At 43.2% G+C, this 23,585-nt stretch overlaps 1 protein-coding gene across 2 annotated transcripts in view; it reads left to right on the top strand.

Annotated features, from left to right (window-relative positions):
* PAX3 (paired box 3) overlaps positions 1 to 19,045 on the top strand; it is a 99,516-nt gene extending 80,471 nt beyond the window's left edge. For both annotated transcript variants that reach the window (XM_058703540.1, XM_058703548.1), the window contains exons 8-9: positions 16,758 to 17,004; positions 17,509 to 19,045. In XM_058703540.1, the coding sequence (XP_058559523.1) occupies positions 16,758 to 17,004; positions 17,509 to 17,543 (282 nt within the window). In that variant the 3' untranslated portion in view covers positions 17,544 to 19,045. The remainder of the gene's footprint in view (positions 1 to 16,757; positions 17,005 to 17,508) is intronic.
* The last annotated feature ends 4,540 nt before the right edge of the window (positions 19,046 to 23,585 follow it).

Raw genomic sequence — 23,585 nt, forward strand, 5'->3', positions numbered from 1 at the left:
ATGCCCAGATTTAGAGGGTATAAGCTTCTTCCACAGTTGAGAAGTTACATCAGAAGTAGTTATCTCTGCGGTTTTTAGCATCAGTAGTCTGGGGCCATAGCAGTGCTGTTTTGAACACGGTTTGGTTGAATGTTTTGATAAAAGTAACCCTCAATAACCCTAACTGCTTCTGTAAGGTGAGACCCAGCACTCCCTTGGCATTTCTTTCCTGTTCAGCGGCAACAGGAAGAATGACACAAATCTGTATTCTAGAAGTGAAACTCCTGACTTCGTGTAAGCGTATGAGCTTGTATGTTATAATCAGTATATTATATTTTTTATATTATATAATTGGAGCTATTAGCACTTAGTCTTGAAACTGTTAATCTTTCATTGTATGATTCCAGAGTTGACAGTAGAGTGGGAATCATTCCAATATCAAGCAATGGAAAATTCCACAGGCAACTCCTCCAGTATTTCTTTTCTACGCTCTTCCGTATTCTGTTAATTTTCTCACCTATTACTTCATACATATTCAGGATAGTTTGCATTTCAACCAGACATTTCCCCCTCAAACTACCACGAGGAATCCATGTTGTTTTAGTCCTTACAACATCCCCAGTGAGTTGGAAAAGGGACAAATAATACATGATGAAATTCCTCCTTCTTTCTTCAGGCAGAGTTGGGGAGTGAAAGATGGTGAGTGGATCAGAATCATGCCAAACATTTAAAAAACAACAGAGGAGGAGAATTAGAAATTAGAACTTGGATTTCTATAGCTTTGGGATTCATCACTTCTCGGGATCGCCTCTATTTAAGCAAGGGGGGAGGACCAAGCCTTGGTTGTTTGGCTTTGTTAGGAATATTGTAAAGGAAACTTGAAGACGAGGCCACTTTGAACAGCCCGGTTTACCTATTAACCAAAGAAGAGAGTAAAGAAAGGGTCTTTAGGGGCACCTGGTTGGCTCGGTCAGTTAGGCATCTGACTCTTGGTTTTAGTTCAGGTCACGATCTCATGGTTCATGAATTCGAACCCTGTGTCAGGCTCTATGCCGACAGCGTGGAGCCCGCTTGGGGTTCTCTCTCTCCCCCCACCCCCCCCCGCCCCTCCCCTGCTCACTCTGTCTGTCTCTCTTTCAAAAATAAACAAATAAACTTAAACAAAGAGAAAGGGTCTTCAGCCTTCTGAGTTATTATATAGAAGTGCTTATTAACATGTTAGATCATATGATATTCAAAATGGAAATAATCCTTCCATGTCTCCTCTTCCTCTCCTACTCCTCCATTTCCCCTGCTTCTCTCTGGACCATCTAATATGCAGACAAATCAACTGAGGCTCAGAGAGCTTGCATGAGGCCTGCTGAAGACCACCAGATAGAGAGATTTGAGGTTGGAAGCTGGGAGGCTTGGCCCGTAGTAGGATCTCCCCCATGAGAGTACACAGTTGGGCAAAGAGGAAACAGGTTTCATGAAAAATAGCGGTGGGGCGGGGGGTGGGGGGGTGGGAGGGCTTTCGCCATATTTTAAAATCATTTAGTAGAGACAAATTTTCTAAACTTTTGGTTCAGGTTAACTGATACTCTTGCTAGTACATTTTGTACATGCCTTTTTCAGCTTCACTCAGTTTGTCTACCAATCTTTTAACTTCCCCCAATAATAAAGGTACTACATGGTTATTGTAGAAAATGGAAAACATTTTTTTAAGAGTGTCTTCAGAGTGGAAAAAAAAAAACTCCCCTGGGCAACACTGTTAATATTTTTGCATATTGCCTTCCAGCTTTTTTGAGTCTTACGCCTTTAAAGAAACATATAACTGGGGGCACCTGGGTGGCTCAGTCAGTTGCACATCTGACTTTGGCTCAGGGCATGATCCCGCGGTTGGTGAGTTCGAGCCCTGCGTTGGGCTCTGTGCTGTCAGCGCGGAGCGCGCTTTGGATCCTCTCTCCCCCTCGCTCTGCTCCTCCCCTGCTTACACTCTCTCGGAAATAAATAAACTTTGAAAAAAAAAATATATATATATATATATAACTGAGATACTAGTGTATATAGCTTTCTTCTTTCTACCGCTACATTTCATCAGAGGCCTTTCCCTACCTACTAACTTAAATGGAATTGGGCCTCATGCTTTTGGAGTTATTACGGTCAATTCATTGTAGATCTTTCCAGTGGAGGCTGGTTGACATGTTGAAAATAATTTGCCCATTTTATTTGACTCTTTTTCTAGTGGTGTTGGCCATTCACACTTGGAACTCACGAACTAGAATGTGTGTGAATTGTGATGGCATGGGCTTTCTAGTTTCCTGTCAAGAACTTAATAGACACCACCATAAAGAAGGGCAGGTTGTCTCTCTGTGTGTGCGTGTGTTTCTTTTGGAGCCTCCAACACGTCTGCTCCCTCAAGCAAAGATTCCTCTGCAGCTTGGAATCGGAGCCATTAGCCAAATGGTATTTCTTAAATGTCCTCAGTGCTTTTCTCGGGGAGGGTCTCGGCCTCATGAGGGACAGGTGTGAAGCGGCGACTCGGGAAGGTCACACTTGTCCAGCTGGCCAGATTTGAGCAGCAGTGGACTGACACGTATCTGAACAAAATATCAGAATATTGACAAAAACTTTTAGGAACTTCGGGCATAGCCTTCCTCGAGTTGCCGAAAGGGTCTGTGCAGCGCCTAATCGTTGGCAAGTTTATCTTGTTCTGAGGAAATCAGTAACTATATCTGAGGAACACGGCCATTTTTCTTATGGAAAAACTGAGGCCAGTGCAACGCGGTCATCTAAATGACAGGGTGAGTTACCGGCAGACTTAAGAGCCAAATCTCTCTCTCTTCCAATTGTTATTCTTGTATAAACACAAAGTACACACATTTCGCTTGCTGAAGAGGCGTCATAGCCTAGCAAGTTTTCCATAGGCTCTGGCACTGACGATATTTGACCCGATTTCCCTGCAGGCGTGGTCAAAAGCTTCACAAATGGAGGGTTTGCCTTCATATTCCCCTAAAGACTGGATCTGTCAGGGGGACCTGAGGCAAGAGTCTCAGTGATGGGTGACAGAGGGGATAGGCTATGGCCCGAACCTTTTCTGCTGTCTCTGAATTGCATTTTGTTTGAGCTACATAACGCCTTTAGGAGATGGGGCTTACATCATGAATGACAAACAGCCCCGGAGAAGAAAACCGTTTGAGTCACTCTAGCGAGGGCTTTCCCCCCCGCCGTGGTAGCAGCCTTCTTTCGAAAAGTTGTGTTCTCTTGGTGTGGGGACAATGCAGACAGAACGCAGGGAAGTAGAGACCACGCGTTTCCCCCTGCAGACCCGGATGGCATGTTACCAGCACCTTGCTGCACATGCAGGAGAGAAAAAGGAATGTCGACTTGGTATGAAGTGCCGAGGAAATACTGCCAGATGCTTAAGACATGAGACTAATTAACATTTGGCCCATGTTCTTCCAATTAACTTTCCTTTGCAAGAAACACTCCCCTCACTGCCGCCCCCCCCCCCGGAACACACATAGCCAAACCCCAAAAACAAGGCCAATTAATTTCACAAACTTCTATCATTTCGTGCCCCACCCCCATCCCACGTCTACAGTCACCACAGTTTTTGGTCACAGCTTCTAATGATTTCTTGAGTAAAATACAGTATCGGTGGGGTTACATGGTTTCTAGAAAGCTCTCTCTCTCTCTCTCTCTCTTTTTTTTTTTTTTTTTACTGTTATGTTGTATACAAAAATGGGCCAACTTGGCTGCATTTAGGGTTCATCAACCATTGCAAATGATTCTTCAAATGTTTTGGGTTTGGTAAAACCTAAAACACATTTTGCCAAGCACTTTTCCTCCTTAATTTTTCAAACTGTGTATTTTAGGGAAAATTTGATCCATATGGTTTTGATTCATTTACTCTTATATCATGGGCCTTTTTTTTTTTTCCTATGGAGCCATTTGATATCCAAGAAGCTTTCTGAGCCTTTCCTATGTTCATTTAAAAAATTTTCCTCCTTAAAAAAGAGGAAATCCTCTTTGCAACCTCAGAGGCCATAAATTTTTAGTGCTCTCTCGATTCAGCAATACTTAAAAATACATTTGGTATAAATCTGGATTATTATGAACACATTTTATGTGTAGAGCAGATGGGCAGATTTTCGTTTCTGGTTTATGAGTGAAACCAACGACAAAATAAGAAAATAGGCTTAAATTACAAAAAAAAAAGTTTTGTGTTAAGCAACCTATAACTGTTATTAATAAATCCCCACGGTAAGAGTTATGCTCGGAGGCCTCATCTCAAATTTTCGTCCCGGTCTTGGATAAGATGTAATTGAGTAACCAGTACACCTGTCCTATTTCATGGATAATCTGCTGAGGAAAGAAAAAATTCTCCTGCAGACTCGTTGTGTACAAGGCTTAAAAATGCTCGAATGTTTGTTCACTGCTCGTCACCTAAGGAACAAAGCACAGGTCTGCACGTCTCATCAAGGCTGTCGACCATTCATCTGTGAAGTCTGGTTGTATCCTCGCAGCTCGGAGGGGATGGGGCAGACCCAAGAAAGAGCCAATAGCTCCTCACAGTAATGAGATCATGGTTAACGGCAGAGGACAACCAGGATCAACTTTTGTTCTTATTCGCATTTTACAAAAGAAAACCTTTAGCTCCGCCACCCATCCAGTCGCTTTTAAAGAATAATATTAAAATTGAGATTATTAGTGTGTAATGTATGTAAATTGCATATTTGGTGGCAGCCGTGCCTGTTAGCGAGTGTCCTCATTTCATGCATATATGTATTAGACCGTCGTGGTTCCATTTCAAATTAGACTTCAATTGCTCAGCGCAGTTTCTTTTGACAAACATTTGTTAATCCCGAAACTTATTAGGGAGAAGCATTTGAGTGTTAATATGTGTACACAAAACTCAAGACTGCTTTTGATTTTGCTTGTCATATTTTTTTTTTTTTTTTTTTTTTTTTTTTTTTTTTTTTTTTTTTTTTTTTTTTTGCACCACGGTGTTCGCATTATCTCAGATTCCTTAGCTGCAAGGCCAGTTGATGGTTCTTTGTCCAGCGAAGGAATAAGGGCTAGCTTACCGTGGATCAGTTTGTTACGTGGATGAGGTGTAGTCATTAAGAACGGTTGCGAGGGGTGCTTTTCTGTTTCACGCAAGGAGCAATCTTCTTCACTGTGGCGTGGTAATTCCTTGACCTTTTCTTGTACCGTTGATCCATGGAAAAGCGGTAAGATTTACCCTGGTGGCAGGGCCGGCTCCTGTTTCAGGAGAGCGATTTTTCTGGATGTTTTCGGGCGTACACGCAGAAGCCGCTTCATGCCAGGCCATTTGTTTTCGGTTGCAGGATCTGTGCCCTCCGCCCTCCTTTATCATTGCAAAGAGCCAGCCCAGCAGCCCATGTTCCAAAGAGGTGCTTCCCTCTGTTTACACTTTCCAGAAAGTCACCTGTGGAGCAAAGAGGAGTGATTTTGATTAAAGAGATTGGTGGGGTGTCAAACAAAGCTCAGACAGACGGAGAGACAGACATGCCATGCAAAAGCAGCAGCCCTTCCGAGGCTCGAGCCTCATTGTTTCACATTTCTGAAGCAGGCCGTGAGCTCAAATCCAAGGCTGCCAAAGCCTCCCGTGTTGAGGAAGGCTCCAGGATGTTTATGACCATAAATGAGCCCATTTCAGCCACACCAGGATCACTGTTGACCGTGTGCATGTTTCTGTCCCCCCCCCCCCCCCCTAGGTTTTCAGATGTTCTCCGTGGTGAAAACATTGTTGCTAATCCATCTGTTGAATTCAGTGCAGGCTGTAATTGACCTGGTGCCTTTGGTTTTTCTCCGAAGGCTGTGGTTGCTACCCTTACAGAATATGAGGAAAGCCCTGGTTTGTGTCAGCTCTGGCCACAGCCTCTTGAGTTAGTTACAGATTGGGAGAATTTTGAAAGAAACAGCTACTTGGCCGAAATCTCCTTTTGAAAGAAGGGCGGGAGCAGCATCAATGACTGAATCTTACATCATCTCACTGAAATGAGCCACAAGCAAACCTTTCTCGCTGAATTAAATTTTTTGTGTGTCTGCTGAGTTGATTTAAATAGAAACTCCATCAGCTGCTTTCTCCTGTACATTGCACAAATCAAAGGCAACACGCCCATGGTTTTTAGGCCCATTCGGATGTTTTTTAGCTGTGGGGGAGAAAAAAATTGTGTGTGGTTGCTGGGTCTATAAGGAAGCTACTAGAATAAAAAGTTTTTCTTTGTCGTTGGTAAAACACAGGAAGACCGTGCTGGATCCTAGTGTGAGGCCACTGGTCTGAATCAACCCTTTATATGTGGTTGGAATGCAATGTAAAGCTTTTAATTTATTACTGCATTTGCAAAATGGCAATATCTACAGAAATCTGAATACTTGCATATTTATTCAATTAGGGGCTGAATGTGTGCTTTGTAGTGCAGACGCAGAAGACTGGATTTAGTCATTAGTTGTGTACTATTTTTTGTTTTCTTTTTTTCTAAAGAAATCTGTTTTTGCGAAACAGTCTGGGTTTCATCAGAGGTGTGTATTTTTCAATGTACTGTATGATATTTAAAAATTACTCTTGACATTTAGCTGGAGTTTGGTAAACCAGAGTTGCTGAGATGAGCGACAGCACTGTTCCTGCTGATTGTTCCTATGAGAACGATGGGAGATTGTGAGACAGTGCATTTTGTAGACTCACAGGGTAGTGTTTCCACCTGGAAGGGGGTATTTCCTCCTGGTGAGAGAACCTCAACCCTGAACAATGAAGGAAGCAGGCGTTCTTGAAAGAAGTATCTTTTTCTCTTACAACAAAACAAAACTGATGTCTCAGTTTGGACAGTTTGCATTAAAAAAATTTAACTAAACTTCTGATTTAAGAACGCTCCGTAGTGGTGAGCCTCTATTTATGTGTGACTCCATAGGAAAATTTCTAGTTCAGTGTCAACCCGTCCATGACTCTTGCAGGCAGAATTTTTTCTTTCAGCCTCTGTGGATGTACATCGTTGTGTTTGCACCTTGTTAAAACACGTACCAGGCTGTATTACATAACAATGCATGCATTCCCCCTTTTACTGTGAGCTTCTGGAGGAGTGGTACTGGGTCATAATCATCTTTGAACACCCAGAAACCAAACAGTGCCTCATAATCCAGGCTCATTCCCCATAGTGGGCTCCCTGAAACAGTGGTTTGGGGAAAAGGGATTCGGAGTCAACAATTTGATAAGTGTTGTCTTTCAAAATCCCAGGGCCCATGAGACTACTAAAGGCTCTGACAAGGCTTGCAGTATGGAAGCATGTTTGTCTAGCTCAGTGTTTTCTAATTCAACTGTGGAGCCCTTTTGTTGAGTATTAAACTACCAGGTTTTGTGGAACACTTCCTAGGAAGTGCTAAATGAGAGAAAACATGGGTGGAGATCTGCTCACGAGTTGTCCATTTCTAAAACGCTTCCCTTGGGTTTTTTTCGCAAGTGAATTTTCTTTCTATATAATGTCTGATGTTATCTTTCACTTGGACACATTGTCCACTCCATCCCCACCACCCGTATAATAATAACGTAGCATGCAAAAGAGTAATTTTAAGGAAGAAGCTATTAACTGCTTAATAATGTTTAGATAAGGCAGAGAAGGGTGTAAAGAGAGGCAAGAGAATTCTAGTGAGTAGATTGCAGTGTGGATGTAACTCATTGATCTCAAGAAGGAGGCCCCAAGGTCAAAAGCAACTAGATTCCAAAACTGATCAGCTGTGTGTCTTCAGGCACGTTGCTTAAACTGTCTTCACTTCTGTTCCATCTTCTTGTTAAACTGGTACAGAAGTAAGGACACCTTTTTGGTGTCTGCTTAGAATGCAGTAATTGTCATGTGCCTGAGACAGGAGAGTCCCCAGAAATACAATGTACAACACTTAGTTTTGTTTGAGAGATTCGGATCACGGGGTGCCTGGGTGGCTCAGTCGGTTAAGCGTCTGACTCTTGATCTCAGCTCAGGTCCTGATCTTACCCTTTGTGAGTTTGAGCCCCATGTCAGAGCTGTCAGTGCAGAGCCTGCTTGGGATTCTCTCTGTCTCTCAAAAATAGATAAACTTTTTTTTACTTTTTTTTTTTTTTTTTTAATTTTTATTTTTGGGACAGAGAGAGACAGAGCATGAACGGGGGAGGGGCAGAGAGAGAGGGAGACACAGAACCGGAAACAGGCTCCAGGCTCCAAGCCATCAGCCCAGAGCCCGACGCGGGGCTCGAACTCACGGACCGCGAGATCGTGACCTGGCTGAAGTCGGACGCTTAACCGACTGCGCCACCCAGGCGCCCCGATAAACTTTTTTTTAAAGAGAAATTCAGATCACAAGAATGTAAGAACACTCACTCCAGCAAGAATAAGGGCCACGATCCGTCATTCCCTGGGCCTTAGAGTGGGGAGGGGCAGGGTTATCCTAATGGTTCCTTTGCTCATGCTCATTTTGATTTATTGAAATACAATATTGACATGAACACGTTTTGAAAAATCTACGGTTCAACTCCTATGGGACTGGAAAGATAAGCGAATCTGATGAACGCTATGCTTCTCTCTCATCAGTAGAAGATAAATGTAGCTAAAGTAACAGGTACAGTGGAAGGATCTTCGAAAGTAAGGGACAATCTGAGTAGTTGAGTTACTAATTGGGGAATAGTCTTTTAGTCAGTAAATTACAAAGACTCTCTTTAGTCAAGATCGGGAGGTGCAGGTTTAGTTTCTGTAGCTCAGAGAACCATGTAAGTGGTTTCACTGTGGGCCCCATATGTTCCCAGCATCTATCAAGTTGCCTGTGCAATAGGAGACATAGCCACTGTCCAATTTATGATCAAGGACACAAGTCCATTTTCAGGTAGATGAGCAACACAACACCTTTGTGTTGGCTCGGTGTCCCTGGAGTTGGGTAAGAAAGAGAATTAAGGTACATAGGATTTTAGCTTAGTGGGGTAGTAGCTTCTGGTTCTTGGAAGACTGTCTTCTCAGATGTCCCATATTGATGGCCTTGCTGCAAGTGTCCATGCATCTCGGAAATCCTGTGAAATAGGCAGGAACACATTTCTTAAAAGGTATATTCTTTGACGTTTGCAAGGCTGCCTTCTGCTTTCCCATGGTTAATAGAAATCGCCTTCCTGAGATCTACTCGTTAGATTAGTATGACTTGGTCTTTTCAGTTGGCTCTTTTCTCTACCCTGAGAACATACCTTCTTTCACTTGAAGAGAAGGGTAGGGAAGCTTCTCTTCTGTAATTTTAGGCATTTAGTAGATGGAGCCTTAGGACTCCATCTTAGGACTTGGGCAGCCATAGAAATATTTGCCTACGTCACACATGGTCTAGAAGGAAGAAGAGATTTCCTTGTTGAGATGGGCCACTGTTTTTCTCCCTTGGTAGGCTGGAATGTCTGTCCTCCATGTTGTTAGAGCACCGGGGGGAAGGGAAAATCTCAGGGGAAAGAGAATACAGTGTAGCCCAACATCCTTGGTTTCAGAGGGGCAGAGTTGAAGCCCTTCTTTCTAAAAGCCAACGTGGACTTCAAGTTTATTATAAGTTTGTGTGTGTGTGTGTGTGTGTGTGTGTGTGTGTGAACCTTAGAGCTGGGCAGTTAAGGTGCAGCAAGATTTGCATTTATGAATGGTTATGAAGGTGAATCAGCCCTCCAGTTCCTGGAATGCAGGTTTAGTTTATGGGCAATTAGAGATGAAGTTTTAATCCCTGAAGTATTGTGGGATGCCCAAGTGTAGAGCTTTTTGCTTTCGTGATTTGGAATCCTAGATCCCAAAGGGTCAGTGAATATTTAGCAAACATGTCCTGAAGTGGTCATGAAATTAAACCCAGATATATGTTTGATTTTCTACAGTCATGTGCTCAGGCAGGTTTTTGAAGCGGTGATGGGTTTGAGTACTTACCTTGGAGAGGACTGTGGTGGTGATGGGAAGACTTAACAGCAGGTAATGCCATTCCTTCCAGAGAGAGTTTGAGACTCTCTGTGGTAAGTGATGAATGAGGGTATCTGACCCACATCTGTTTTCCATTAGAATGGAACATTGCCCTGACATCGTTAGGAGCATTTGTCAAGATTCCCTGGACAGAGCTTCTGTAAATTACATGCTGCAAATGTGTCAGGGTCAGATAAGAGGATATCATTAACTCCCTCAAGTTTACTCAGGGCTCTGTCAGTCCCTCTTAATATGCTAACAGCCAACGATTTTCCTTGAGCCGTTTTGTTATATTTTTCATTCATAGAAGAAAAAAAGTCTGCGCTATACTCCCCCCCCCCGCAATATTGCACATGTTCTTTTCCCATAAATCATATTAATTGTAGACATGGTCACAAAGCATATTAAATGCAGGCATGCGTAAATGAATTAAAACATATGAGAATTTTATTATGACCCATGGTGGGTCTAACATAGTCAAATACCAACTGTATTAACTGGCATACTTTTTCATTTAGGTGGCGTAAGCGTTTTCTTAATGGGCTTTATTTTGTTGGTACTAGATGGACGTGCTCATCATTGGCCAGAAGTAAACACTGTATACGTGCATGTGTGTATGTGTGTGTGAATGCGTGTGTACATACACGTCATTACCGCAAACCATTTCTGTGCTGAGTCTTTGCCTGGTTTTAAGTGTTAGTCGGCAGGGCCGAAAGAGTATTGCTATCAATTTAACAGCTTAGCTCTATTGAGAAATAGGTGCCCTGGAGAACTGATGAAACAAAAGTTATCCTGTGATTGGCCAGAGGGCTGGAGATGAAAGGGCATCTAGAACTTAGGGTTTATCTGAGACAATACTTGCTGTGCTCTTTTCAATTAAATCTTAGAAATCCACGCAGCGTATGAACCACACTTGTCCGGCACTCATACTTTTGAATCATGCATTAAACATAGCTCCTTGCAAAATGTAAGCTAAGGATTAAAATTAAAAATAAGGATGTGGTAGCTGTTTTATAAGCACTGGTGTTCTATCTGGTTAGGTAAAGGTCGGCCATGCCCTTCCCATAACTGTGGGTGTGGGTGAGAAGGTCACCATACTTACCTTAAAGAAACTCTGCCCTCAGGCTCCTTCCCTCTTACAGCTTTTAAACCGACAGGGCCAAAAATCTAATTATTTCGATACTAATCAACTGCAGGATAATTCCTAAGGCATTTGAATCTGAAGGCAATGTTCTGGTTCTCCCTTGTCCAAATTTAGGCTTTTCAAGCCTCAAAGGTACAGTCACTGAAATATAACCATCAGATGACTCCCAGAGCAGCTGTGTTTGCAAAACACACACACACACACACACACATACACACACACTCTTAAACGTTCGAGTATTTTTGTTTCATTTTGAAAATAAATTAGAGCCAAATTCAATATATATACAATCAGTATATAGAGTTTGGGAGGGGAGGGTAGAAGCTAAAAAAAAAACCCAAACTAAAAAAACCCCTTTATATCCTACATAGCTATATTTCACGACAGTTTTCTAAAATGTAAATAAATGTGCATCATTAAATGTGAAATCACAAGAACATCTGATTAGTTCGGCACAAACAAGAAAACAAAGACACGAACCAGGATTCCCACTGAGGAAAAAAGACGCACCAAGATATACACCATAATTTGCTAAATCATTTGAGATTTTTGATGAGCTCTGAGCCCTTTCAGCTGATGGCAAAAACCGTAACCCGCGAAGACAAATATTTTCCAGACACGTTGTTTTCAATGTAAATCTTCATTTGGCCCATAGTTTTTATCTTTTATATTTCATCTTGCAATAGGAAAATTAATTCAAGAGAAAGATGTCGTGGAACAATTGTCGAGAGTTAGTTTTTCCTGAACCGTATAATCTTCCAATCAAGATATGAACACCCTGTTCGGAATTCTGAATCTGGAGAATGACTTTAAAGAGATCTTCAGAAAATGTCTCTGATCATTCGAATAACTGAAGAATCAGCATTAGCGTCGGCACATGATTCTAAGGCTTTGAATTTTTTTTTTTTTTAAAGCTTATCCTTAAAACAATCTAGAAACAGTGTCTGGGAAGTGTTTTTGGAGGTAACAGTTTAGAAATATACTTAATAGGCCTTTTCAGACTCCTCACCTGGGAGCTGTACTCAGACTCAAAGGAGTTGTATGTCCCAGGGGGACATGACAGCGATCTTGGTCATTGTATCTTCTGGGCTTCTGTGGCATTTAGTAAGAATGTGGTCAGTGTTCCGTAGACAGAACTGAATAGTTCCAAGTGCACTTATTTTCCTTTGAAATTGTTTGTGAAAACTGGGCAATTATTCTTCCCTTGACTCCAAATTAAAAAAAAAAAAAATTAGCAAAAATGCCAGTCCTGTAGTAGAAATAGCTCACTAATGGTTTATGAGGGGGGGAAATACCCCACTTTGCAACAAATGGAGATTTTATTTTAGGCTTCAAATGACAAATGGCTGTAGGAAAAACATGTATAAAAGAAATCGTGACAATATTCTTAGAAAGAAAATATGGCTAGAAGACATTCCATAGCCATATTGGGGGAGCTCTAAGAAGTTCGTTTACCAGCTTCTTTGTGGAGCAAAAAAAGAAATTTCCATAGCTTCTCTTGAACCACATGAAATACAAAATAGCTTTTAAAGAAATGTACATGAAAGTGTAATGGGACCCTTCCATAGAGATTTGAGGTTTTAAATTATGTTAGGGGAAAGTAATGCATGTTGCCTTGATATATTCACTGTTTTACTTCCCGACGCAGATATCCTCTTCAGTTTTCAAATGAGAAGTTATTTGAAAAGATGTACATTTCTCAAGTTTTCTCCATGTGAAATCCTGAAATCAATCATGTTAGTTTATAATTATTTGTTAGTGTCCATTTTGGGCCAGTGCCTCTTGCCCATCCTTAAATAATTCTGGAGAAAGAAATGATGGCAATATGTGACCATCCCAGTGGAAAGAACTGGTAGGAAAATGTGTGTCTCTTAGGCTCTATCAGGGAAGACCAAAGTTGGGCTCTGGTCCTTTTAAGTGTTTCACATTGGCCACTACAAGTCCTGGACTGCTGAGCGAAGGGCTCTTGCTCAAGCAGAAGCTGTCACTTGCTTTCTGTGTGTGACATTGGCAATACTGATAGGAAGACCCAGTGTGGATTCCTTCCTGTTCCATTTACGCAGCAGCCATCCCTCCTGACCGGGTCGTGCTCTGCAACGTCTTAAGGACGCTGTGCCCTGGAACCTTAAGGAACTATCTTTCCAATGGCCCTGGAAAACGGCTCTGGCAGATACGGCTGTATCTTCTCCATCCTCCTGCAGATATACTTCTAGGTCTTAGATTTAAGTCTTGTCCTAAAGTATTTCATAAATTCAGAACTGCAAAAAGTTTCTCCCTGAACAACGTAAGCTGAATTTTGCTTACAGGAAGGACTCATTTCTTCTCTTTTCGGATCTTCAAGGTTTTCTCCAATGGACAAAATTATTACCGCTTTCAAAGTTATGCAGACTAAGAAATATATGGCAGAGGATGAAAAAAAAGTTTATCACAAAAATGTACAGGATACCTCATGGGCGAGTGTGCGTGTTTTGAATAACATTTCGCTCTCACTCTTCAACCTTCACTGTGTATAGAGTATTCCTTTTCTCCCTTGAAGTGACATAATATTAACTATTTATTAGGATTAATATATTATAATTACATAACATATAATTATAATATACTAATATATATTTTATAATATAGTAATATATAAAATATATTTGTAATTTTAATAATATAATATTATAACATAATATTAACTACAAGTAAGTATTTTCGCAAGGGGTGCTATTTTAGTTTAAAATGTATTTCCTGGGGCGCCTGGGTGGCGCAGTCGGTTAAGCGTCCGACTTCAGCCAGGTCACGATCTTGCGGTCCGTGAGTTCGAGCCCCGCGTCAGGCTCTGGGCTGATGGCTCGGAGCCTGGAGCCTGTTTCCGATTCTGTGTCTCCCTCTCTCTCTGCCCCTCCCCCGTTCATGCTCTGTCTCTCTCTGTCCCAAAAAAAAAAAAAAAAAAAAAAAAAAATGTTTAAAATGTATTTCCTTTTTACCCAGTGCCATTGGCCATTTTTCTTCTCTGGATTCATGTAATTACAAAACGGCTTTTTCTAAGTGCTTGTTTTTACTCACACAGCTTATTTGCAGTATTTGTGCCCTGTGTCCTTACCCCCCTTTCATTGAAATAGTTACATTTTTCATATTGTTATTTTCCCCATCCAGATACCCATGATTTGAAGGGATGTGCTTGGCACTGAAAGACTTCCGTTTTAGATCCTTTTCTTCTAAGAGACACGAATGGATAATTTGGGCTGAAACAAAATACTTAATAAACTAGACTGTCAATAGCATTTTTATGAATGTTCCAAACATATACTGTAAAATCATCTACACAAACTCAAAGGCAAAAAAAAGAAAAAAAAAAAAAAACCATGCAGGTGGAAGAACATTCAGGAAATAACTCAAATGCATTCTGGGTTATGTTCACAGTTTTTAGAAGGAGAAAATGAAGCAATCAACTGACCGTAAACGGCATCGGGTAGGGCCCATGAGAACCCCATGTTCTAGAGACCTCTATCGTACTGCAGCTCTGAATCCGACTGATTCTTTATTTTGTGACTTTCGTTTTCTCCAAATGCCCAGTAAAATAAAACTATGCTCTGTCACATATGATTATTTTTTAAAATATGTGTAGTTTTTAAAGCTTTTTAAAAAGCTATTCCGCCACATAACTCAAGGAAACTTAGAGCCCCTGGAACATCTTTAAAAATTTGGGTATTGCTGTGTCCCTTTCTGCACACTGGACCCCCCTTTCTCACATGCTCACACACACAAGTCAAATGAAAGGCAGACAAGGAAACAGAGAATAGCTCTTAAGGGAAAAGGTGAGGGAAATCGGTGCCTTGTTAAAATACAGGAAGAAAGGGTAATCCATAGAAGGTTTGTAAGCAGACCCCCCCTTTTGTCTCATGGGGCTAATTGAAGATAGATCTGTTTAAAGCTGCATTTCAAGAAGATTTTGTTTGGCTATGAGGATTATGCAGACCTCTCCCAGAGGGGATTGTGGCATCCTCGGTTTTGAAATCTAATTTAGGATGCCTTTTCTGGGATGCAAGAGTAGTCCCTTGCTGGAACTCCTACATCCAGGATTTTGTGGTCTGAATTACCTCGGGGGACAGCACGAGGCCGGAGATGGGGCTTGGGGTTCATTGCTACTCTCTCCTCCTGCCCTTATTTGTACTTTTAATTTCTTCCTCAGATACAACAGGAATATTTTTTAAATAATTGTTTTAGAGCGTTTTTATTTATTTGAGAGAGAGAGCGAGAGCATGAGCGGGGTAGGGGCAGAGAGAGGGAGACATAATCTGAAGCAGGATCCAGGCTCTGAGCAGAGCACAGAGCCCGATGAGGGGCTCGAACTCATGAACAGCGAGATCATGACCTGGGCCGAAGTCGGACGCTCAACTGACTGAGCCACCCGGGCGCCCCGATACAACAGGACTATAATGGCATTGCCTGCAGCTGTGGGCTCCTGCACTAAAATACTTGGGAAACAGGTAATATTTTTGGGGGGGGGGAGCTCTACACACAGTACCGGATTTCTTCTGCAACTGCTTCTTGACCCCGGCTGCTAGATCAGAGCAGCCCTAGCAGCCGAGAAAAATCCCTCCCTCTCTCGGGTGGCAGTTTTCCAGCTGCCAAATTAATTAGCCACTTAACTTCCATCACAAGGGGCTGTAAGGGTCAGCGAGCTTGAGTTTGCGAAACCCTTCCCCATGCGCATCTGAAAGTCATTCTGTTACCACAAGGTGGTTTTTCTTTCTTTTCTTTTTAAACTTCTCTTGCTCTCCAGGGTTGTTTACAACACCGAATGGACTTCTTAGAACATGTTTGCATTTCCACCTTTTCTTTCCTTTTAACACTTCTTGTATATGAAATGTTTAGAGAAGAAGTGAAAAGGCAGGTAATGGAGGCAGTTGGTTACTACTCCCTTCCTTCCTTCCATTCATCCATCCTTCCCTGCCTCCCTCCTTCCCTCAGTACCTAATATGTGACAAGCACGAAGTTAGGTTCTAGGACTATAAAGGTAAGTAGGTTATTAGCCTCAAAACTCTCATAATTCAAAATAGGTGAGCAAAGTCATGATCGCGTAGTGGAAGGGATGAATAAAACGCTTGGGAACATCGGGGAGGGAGTAATTATTTCTAATTACTGAAAGATGGCCGCGTTAGGGAGAGGAACCTTCTGGAGAGGGAACGCTATGAAAGCAGACCTAGACATCTGAAAATACACAACAAGGATTTCATTTGACTCCACTGAGCTTTTTAAAAAACATAAGCAAACGTGTGTTTAAACATCACATGTGAAACTTCCAGATGTAATCTATGATTAGCCAGCGCTCTACATGAACAGATATAATGTCTCCCTCTGTCCTTCTGTCCCTCCTTCGTTTCCCCTTCTTTGAAATTCTAGTCCGATTTTATCACGAGAGGCATGGTGAGTCTCTCTTTCCACCTCTTTTTCTTTTCCCTTCCTTGCTCCCCCCTACACCTTCCTCCCCCCCCCTTCCTTTTTTCTGAAACTGCAGTCAGATGTTATCACTGCGCACGAGGCGGTGTCCACACCCCTTTGCCTTGCAGTCATCGTCTTCTGGAAGGCCCTGTAACAGCAGATTTCCGAAGAAATAGAAAGGGGACCTTTCCGGTGATTCTTTCAGCTCTCGGCTCTGATCTGGTCCGCCCTGCATTCTTACTTCCTCCCAATCTGCCCGTCTACTTTAGGTAATGGGACTCCTGACCAACCACGGTGGTGTGCCCCATCAGCCCCAGACCGATTATGCTCTCTCCCCTCTCACCGGGGGCCTGGAACCTACCACCACGGTGTCGGCCAGCTGCAGTCAGAGACTAGACCATATGAAGAGCTTGGACAGTCTGCCAACGTCTCAGTCCTACTGTCCACCCACCTACAGCACCACGGGCTACAGTATGGACCCCGTCACCAGCTACCAATATGGGCAGTATGGACAAAGTGAGCCTTGGGCTTTCTGGTGGGGGGAATTCCTGCTGAAAGGGCGAAAAGTCCCCACCCTTCCTTAAGAAAGAGGGGGAGGGGTGCAGAGGCACCATTAGGCCTTACATCCCAGTATCAATGTTGCGGCAAAGCCAGCCGATTGTCCCGGCAAGGGCTCCCTTGTCTAATTATTTTCTTAACTGATGTCAACGACATCTTGCGATTATTAATTGCCGGAGATGTGAAACCTGATTGCCACTAGGTAAAACACGAGGGTTGGCCAAAATGAAATAACCCCTGGCATTAGAAACACATGTTCTTAATGAGGTCAGCTCAAGGATCACATGGGGTATAATCCCAAGGACACAGACTTGTGTCAAACTTGTCCCGGGAATAAAAATATTGGTCTCGATCCTTTGATACCGTGGTATGAAATATGACATCGTCAGCCTGTAGCTGATTTTGCCTCTTGCTGTGAATTGTCCCAACGTGACCTAAAGAGCTGTGTGTGTTTCCTTACAGGTGCCTTTCATTATCTCAAGCCTGATATCGCGTAAGTGAACTGTCCACTTGGAGCTCGAACTGGCCTTGTTTCCGGTCTCCCCAGCCTACACGTGAAGAATCTCCTCAGAAAACAAAAATCAGCTTTTTGGGGGGCAGTCTCGACAGGAGACCAAGAAGAGTGGTTTTTTCTTTTTTCCCCCCCTCCGGTAGTTGGTCTCAAATTCTTTTGAACATGTTGGACAAACGCGATGGAAGAAAGGAAGGCCTGGAACCGTAAAAAGACAAACACAACATTTGAAGGCAATGATTTAACGTGGCTACATATCAAATACCCCAACTCTTCCGTGCTGATGATCAAGGAGCTAAAACATTCCATTTGTGTGTGCGTGTGTGTGTATGTGTATGTGTGCGTGAGATTTATCTGGACTGGTTCAGGCAAGCAGAATGTTTCTAAAGTAAAGTCAGAAAGTACTCTAAAGTATGACATGTTTGATGTTTCAATGCTGACACTTCTATGATCTTAAAACTGCTCACGTAACGAAGCAGGAACGGAGGAATCCTTGACCTTTACACACTGGAAATCGATATAAAAATAAGTGACACCATTTTTAGGAAGCTAGACTAGATGTAAAGGACCTCCCAAATAAATTATTTGTGATCTCACCCTCCTTTGTAACCCAGTTGTCAATAAATAATGTCCCGGGCGGGCAGCCTTGCTAACAGGATATTGGGATAACAGGAAGAAAAGCTTGTTTTCTTTCTCGGTGTGGGGAGAGGTATGTGACATCTTCCCAGTTCGTTTTCATTTGGAAGCCGACCTGGCCAACCTGGGGGGAGGGCGCGGTGGAGAAGAAGTGACGTGCGTTCCCACAGCTGCTTATCGGTGTGCAATACTGTGTACCTCACGGATGCTCTGGCAGTGGCCAGGGCCGTAGAAACAGAATCAGAACTCTATTTTTGCAGGTGCTTTATTTTCGCAGCCCATGATTCATGGCGGTAGAATGCATGATGTTCGCCATTTAATGGACAACCAACACCCGGCTTGCTCCTTTTGACTAGAGACCGTGTTCGAGAATAATGCTTTTAACATGACGACGTTTACATTCTTCTCTTTTCTATGAAAGGCAGGGCAAGAACAGAAATGTCCACGTGGCTCTCATGTCCTTTTAAATTATACAAGGGTATCCAACATTAAAAGACCAGAGGAACTGAGGTTTACATACGTTTGTGTGGTGACATTTTAGAATGTCAATAAATTTGTTTTTTGAGATGTTACGAGGAACGAGAAGGTGGAAGGCAGTGTTATTTATTTCTTTCTATTCTTGGAACCATGAGCGAGGTAGGCACAGATACATTCCCTTTAGAGTTAAGGATGATGACGTAGTCGGTTAGTGAGATTAGGCGTAGTTCCAGAGTAGTTCATACGTTGGTCCTAGAAGGCGATGGGCTTTGTGTCGCAGCCTCAACCAACAACGATGTGTTGTAAAAATGTCTTTCATGTAAAAAGTGCAGTAAATATTTACTATTTATAATGAATAAACAGTTATGAAAACTTGCCCAATACTGCTTTTTTGGGGAATTGGTGACTATAGGGTTAATAAAAATGCGGGTGTGGGAAGTCCACAGAACACACACTTCACTGACAACGGTGACTTTTGGATTAGACTATACCATGGACAGATAGGGTCACATACCTGACGATTGTATTGCCTTGAACAAGCTTGGTTGAGCACACTTTTTAAATGACGGAAGGTTTCTTTTTTTTTTTTTTTTTTTTTAATGTTTATTTATTTATTTTGAGAGAGAGGGAGAGGAAGAATCCCAAGCAGGCTTCTTGCTGTCAGTGCAGAGCCCAATACGGGGCTCGAGCTCATGACGCATGAGATCGTGATCCGAGTGGAGATCAAGAGTCGGATGCATAACCTCCTGAGCCCCCCAGGCGCCCCTGAAGGTTTTATTTTTGTATATGTGGTGTTTAAGTAGACCCCTTTGCCCTCTTTTCTCTCTCTGTGGTTCTCCAAGCGATCGAATTCCTCAGCTACCACTTGGGAGCACGTCTTCCTCCAGAAGTACATTCTCTGTCTTCGTCTTCAGTGGTCACCCTGCTGAAATTTTTATTGAGAGCTTTCATATTGTGTCATTTATTTTATTTTAGAAGTTGTCTTCACTCTTCATGAAAAACCTTACTGCCTACTTCATTCACTCTTCTGTCCTCCTTCACCCCCCCACCCCGCCTTTCGAGAGAGAGAGAGAGAGAGAGAGACAGAGAGAGAGAGAGAAAGAGATTCCTAAGCAGGTTCCATGCTGTCAGTACAGAGCCTGACCTGGGGCTCGATCTCACAAACTGTGAGACTATGACCTGAGCCCAAATCAGGAGTTGGATGCTCAACCACCTGAGCCACCCAGGTGCCCCATGAGCACTGTTACTATCGAGTAAATGGGTCATAATACCCTTGGAGACTCTTACTTACATTAATCTATTTATTCCTGGGGCGCCTGGGTGGCGCAGTCGGTTAAGCGTCCGACTTCAGCCAGGTCACGATCTCGCGGTCCGTGAGTTCGAGCCCCGCGTCAGGCTCTGGGCTGATGGCTCGGAGCCTGGAGCCTGTTTCCGATTCTGTGTCTCCCTCTCTCTCTGCCCCTCCCCCGTTCATGCTCTGTCTCTCTCTGTCCCAAAAATAAATTAAAAAAAAAAAAAAAAAAAAAAAATGTTAAAAAAAAAAAAAAAAAAAAATCTATTTATTCCTCCCAATACCTTATATGAGGCAGGCATCATTAGCATTGCTCTTTCACAGTTGCGGAAACTGAGGCATAAGGCACTTTTGTGAGATCCCCCAGTGGCAGAGCTGGGATTTGATTCCAGGCACACTGCTTCCAGAGCCTGTGTGCTTAAAGTCACTCTTCTGGCTCCTCAAGTCCAGTGTGAGAGAAAGTTCTAGAAAAATCTAAAGGAGCACTAATTCCATAAGCAGCTAGCCACATGTGACTGTCATTTGTAATAGAAGTAAATAAAACTAAAAAGTCCCTCAGTTGCACTAGCTACGTCCCGAGTGTACAATAGCCACATGTGGGCAGAAGCCACTATATCAGGCAGTGTAGACATGGAACATTTCCATCACTGCAGAAGGTTCTGTTGGTCAGCTCTGATCTAAGGCATGTCTTTTTAAAACCCCCAGGACTTGAAGTGCAGGAGGTAAAACTTCCAAATTCTTTAAATGTGTCAGGTGTTCTTAGCTCACTTGTTTCTAGTCAAGTATGTTGCTCTTTTTTTTTTGACAGTTATCTTTTCCAGGGGCACCTGGGTGGCTCAGTCAGCTGAGCACCTGACCCTTGATTTTGGCTCAGGTCATGATCTCAGGGTTTGTGAGAGCTGCGCTGATGGCGTGGAGCCTGCTTAGGATTCTCTCTCTCTCTCTCTCTCTCTCTCTCTCTCTCTCTCTGTCTCTCTCTCTGCCCCTCCCCCACTTGCCTACACATTCTCTCCCTCTCGCTCTCTCAAAAAAATAAACCTTAGAAAAAAAGAGACAATGATCTATTGCAAAATTATTTTCAAATGTTTATTTATTAAAAAAAATTTTTTTAATGTTTATTTATTTTTGAGACAGAGAAAGACAGAGCATGAACGAGGGAGGGTCAGAGAAAGGGAGACACAGAATCCGAAGCAGGCTCCAGGCTCCGAGCTGTCAGCACGGAGCCCGACGCGGGGCTCGAACTCACGGACTGTGAGATCACGGCCTGAGCCGAAGTCGGATGCTTAACCGACTGAGCCACCCAGGCGCCCCTATTTATTTTTGAGAGAGAAAGAGAGCAGGGGAGGGGCAGAGAGAGGGGGAGACAGAGAATCCCAAGCAGGCTCCTCACCGTCAGCGCAGAGCCCCATGCGGAGCTCGAACTCACGAACCGTGAGACCATGACCTGAGCCGGAACCAAGAGTCAGACGCTTAACCAGTTGAGCCACCCAGCGCCACCCCCCCCCCCAATGTTTCAAGAACAGGGTAGGAAGGTCATCTTTACCACTTTTTTTATCCTGTTTAATCTTCATGCAATCCCGTGAGGTGGGCATCATTAGCCCCAAATTATAAATTAAACTGAGGCCCAGAGCTGTTTATTAGGTGGGCCAAGGTCATACACAGAAGTAGTAGGCTTTGACTTCTGCTCAGCCTGGTGGCAGAACCCGTCTTCATTTTACCTTCCCAAATCCTGCTCGCAGTCCTCACTTCCTTACGTCAACCTACCCTCGGGCCAAACTCAAGCTGAAAGCAGGTATTAAAAAAAATAATAATAATTCACTCCCAGGACATGAGAGCAGAAGTTCCAGGAGGTGGGATTACACGACAGAACCTGATCGTCCACATCACTTTCTCTTCCCTCCCAATCTCAGAACTTGGCATGTGTCTTGCTGATACGCTTCTTGACGCCCTTAATTCTGCGTGTCTCTGAGATCTCTTGCTCGGCTCATGTTCCTCATGTTGAAAGTCTCGGTGAAGTCATTTTTTTCCCCTGACGTATTTATGTATTTTTGTTTGTACCCAATCAGTCTCCAGAGGAGCAAGGACTTGACTCCCCTCGGTCCTGACCACTCGTTGGAGTCCCTGCTCCTGTAGTTCGTATAGTTATACAGTTTAGCTTGAAAACTCACAAGGAAAAACTGAACATTAGAACCTCAAATTATTAAATAACGGGTGTAGTAATGTCAGTTGCTGAGCCATTCCTTCCTTGGCAGCAATTTTCCGAGGAATAGCTATCATATTTCACATCTGCGATGGGAATGAACTTAATTGTTTTAGTCCCGTTTGGAAAGGGGTTTTCACACGCACTGGGTATTTGGGGGAACATCCTATGTTCGGAGGGATCTTCTCAGTCCTGGCAATAGAGCCAGTGGAAGGGACAAGGTCACTAGCTCGTGGGTGTGAGTTTAGAAAGAGTCTGAAATGGGGGGAAGGGATAGATTTATTGATGCCCTTTGTGCAGACATACGATGGACGACTCAATCCTCAAACTACAGAATTACTCTATGGAGCTAGAACCAAGATGCCTACGGAAAGGAAATCTACTTGGGGACGCAGGCTTGGGCCTCATTCTAAGTAAATGATTTTTGAGTAAATAATTATTTATGGATAAGGAGAGCTGGTGTCGAACACCGAGGAGCAGAGCAAGTGACAAGGAGCAGGGTTTATGCAAAGAGATCCACAAGGCCGACCTCAGCCCCAGACAAGCACTCATGGGTCTGGAATCAGTGTTGGATAATATGTGAGAGAGAAGAAGGAAACAGAACTAGGCTCAGGCTTCTTGTCAATGCTGGTGATACAAACTAGTCTCTTTCTCATAGATCCACTCTTTGGTATCACCGGCCGTTGAATCCCAAGAGCCTAGCACCATGTCTGGCCCATAATGAGTACTCAGTACCTGCCGGTTGAGTAAATGAATAAATGAATGAATGAAGAGCGACTCTCTTGTACTGTACTCCTGACATGATCTGAAGAAGAAGCTCAATCTTGAGGGTGTGTGAAGCGGGGTGAACAAGTCTGATATTGCAATAATCCTTGGGGCGGGACCAGCTAGGTGGCTAACGTAAGACCAAAAAGGCACACAGATTATCTTGGATTGGATTAGTAGAAAAGCTTAGGGAAGGAGCGGGAGTCAGGGGTCTAACAAGTCACTCGAGAGTCATCTTTCTGGTGTTTCTGACCGAGGCAGGTGGCACAAGGCAGTGAAAGAGCCAGTTGGTTGGTCGCTGATGGCACTGGATCTCACACCTACCTGTATCATAACCTAATTATTAAAAAGACACTATTGCTGGGTCTACCCAGCCTTGTGACTCAGAATCCACGGAGATGGGCAGAGAGAGGGTCGATGAAGCAAGAGCTCAGAGAGAAGCCTTTGGCTGGATTGAAGTCTTGGCCACACTTGACCAGGGAACTGGCTGATGGGCTTTCTGGGGCTCAGAGCTACGGTCAGGGTCATTCTTCACAGCGCAGCCGAGGGAGGTCACTTTGGCATATGAGGTCACCTTAGCCTTATATTCCCCCCTGTTCTTGAACCGGAGGGAAAAATGTAGAGAGGCGGCAGTCGGGTGACATAAATGAGGGTGAAAC

This window comes from Neofelis nebulosa, chromosome 2 (assembly GCF_028018385.1).
Source record: "Neofelis nebulosa isolate mNeoNeb1 chromosome 2, mNeoNeb1.pri, whole genome shotgun sequence".
Lineage (NCBI taxonomy): Eukaryota > Metazoa > Chordata > Mammalia > Carnivora > Felidae > Neofelis > Neofelis nebulosa.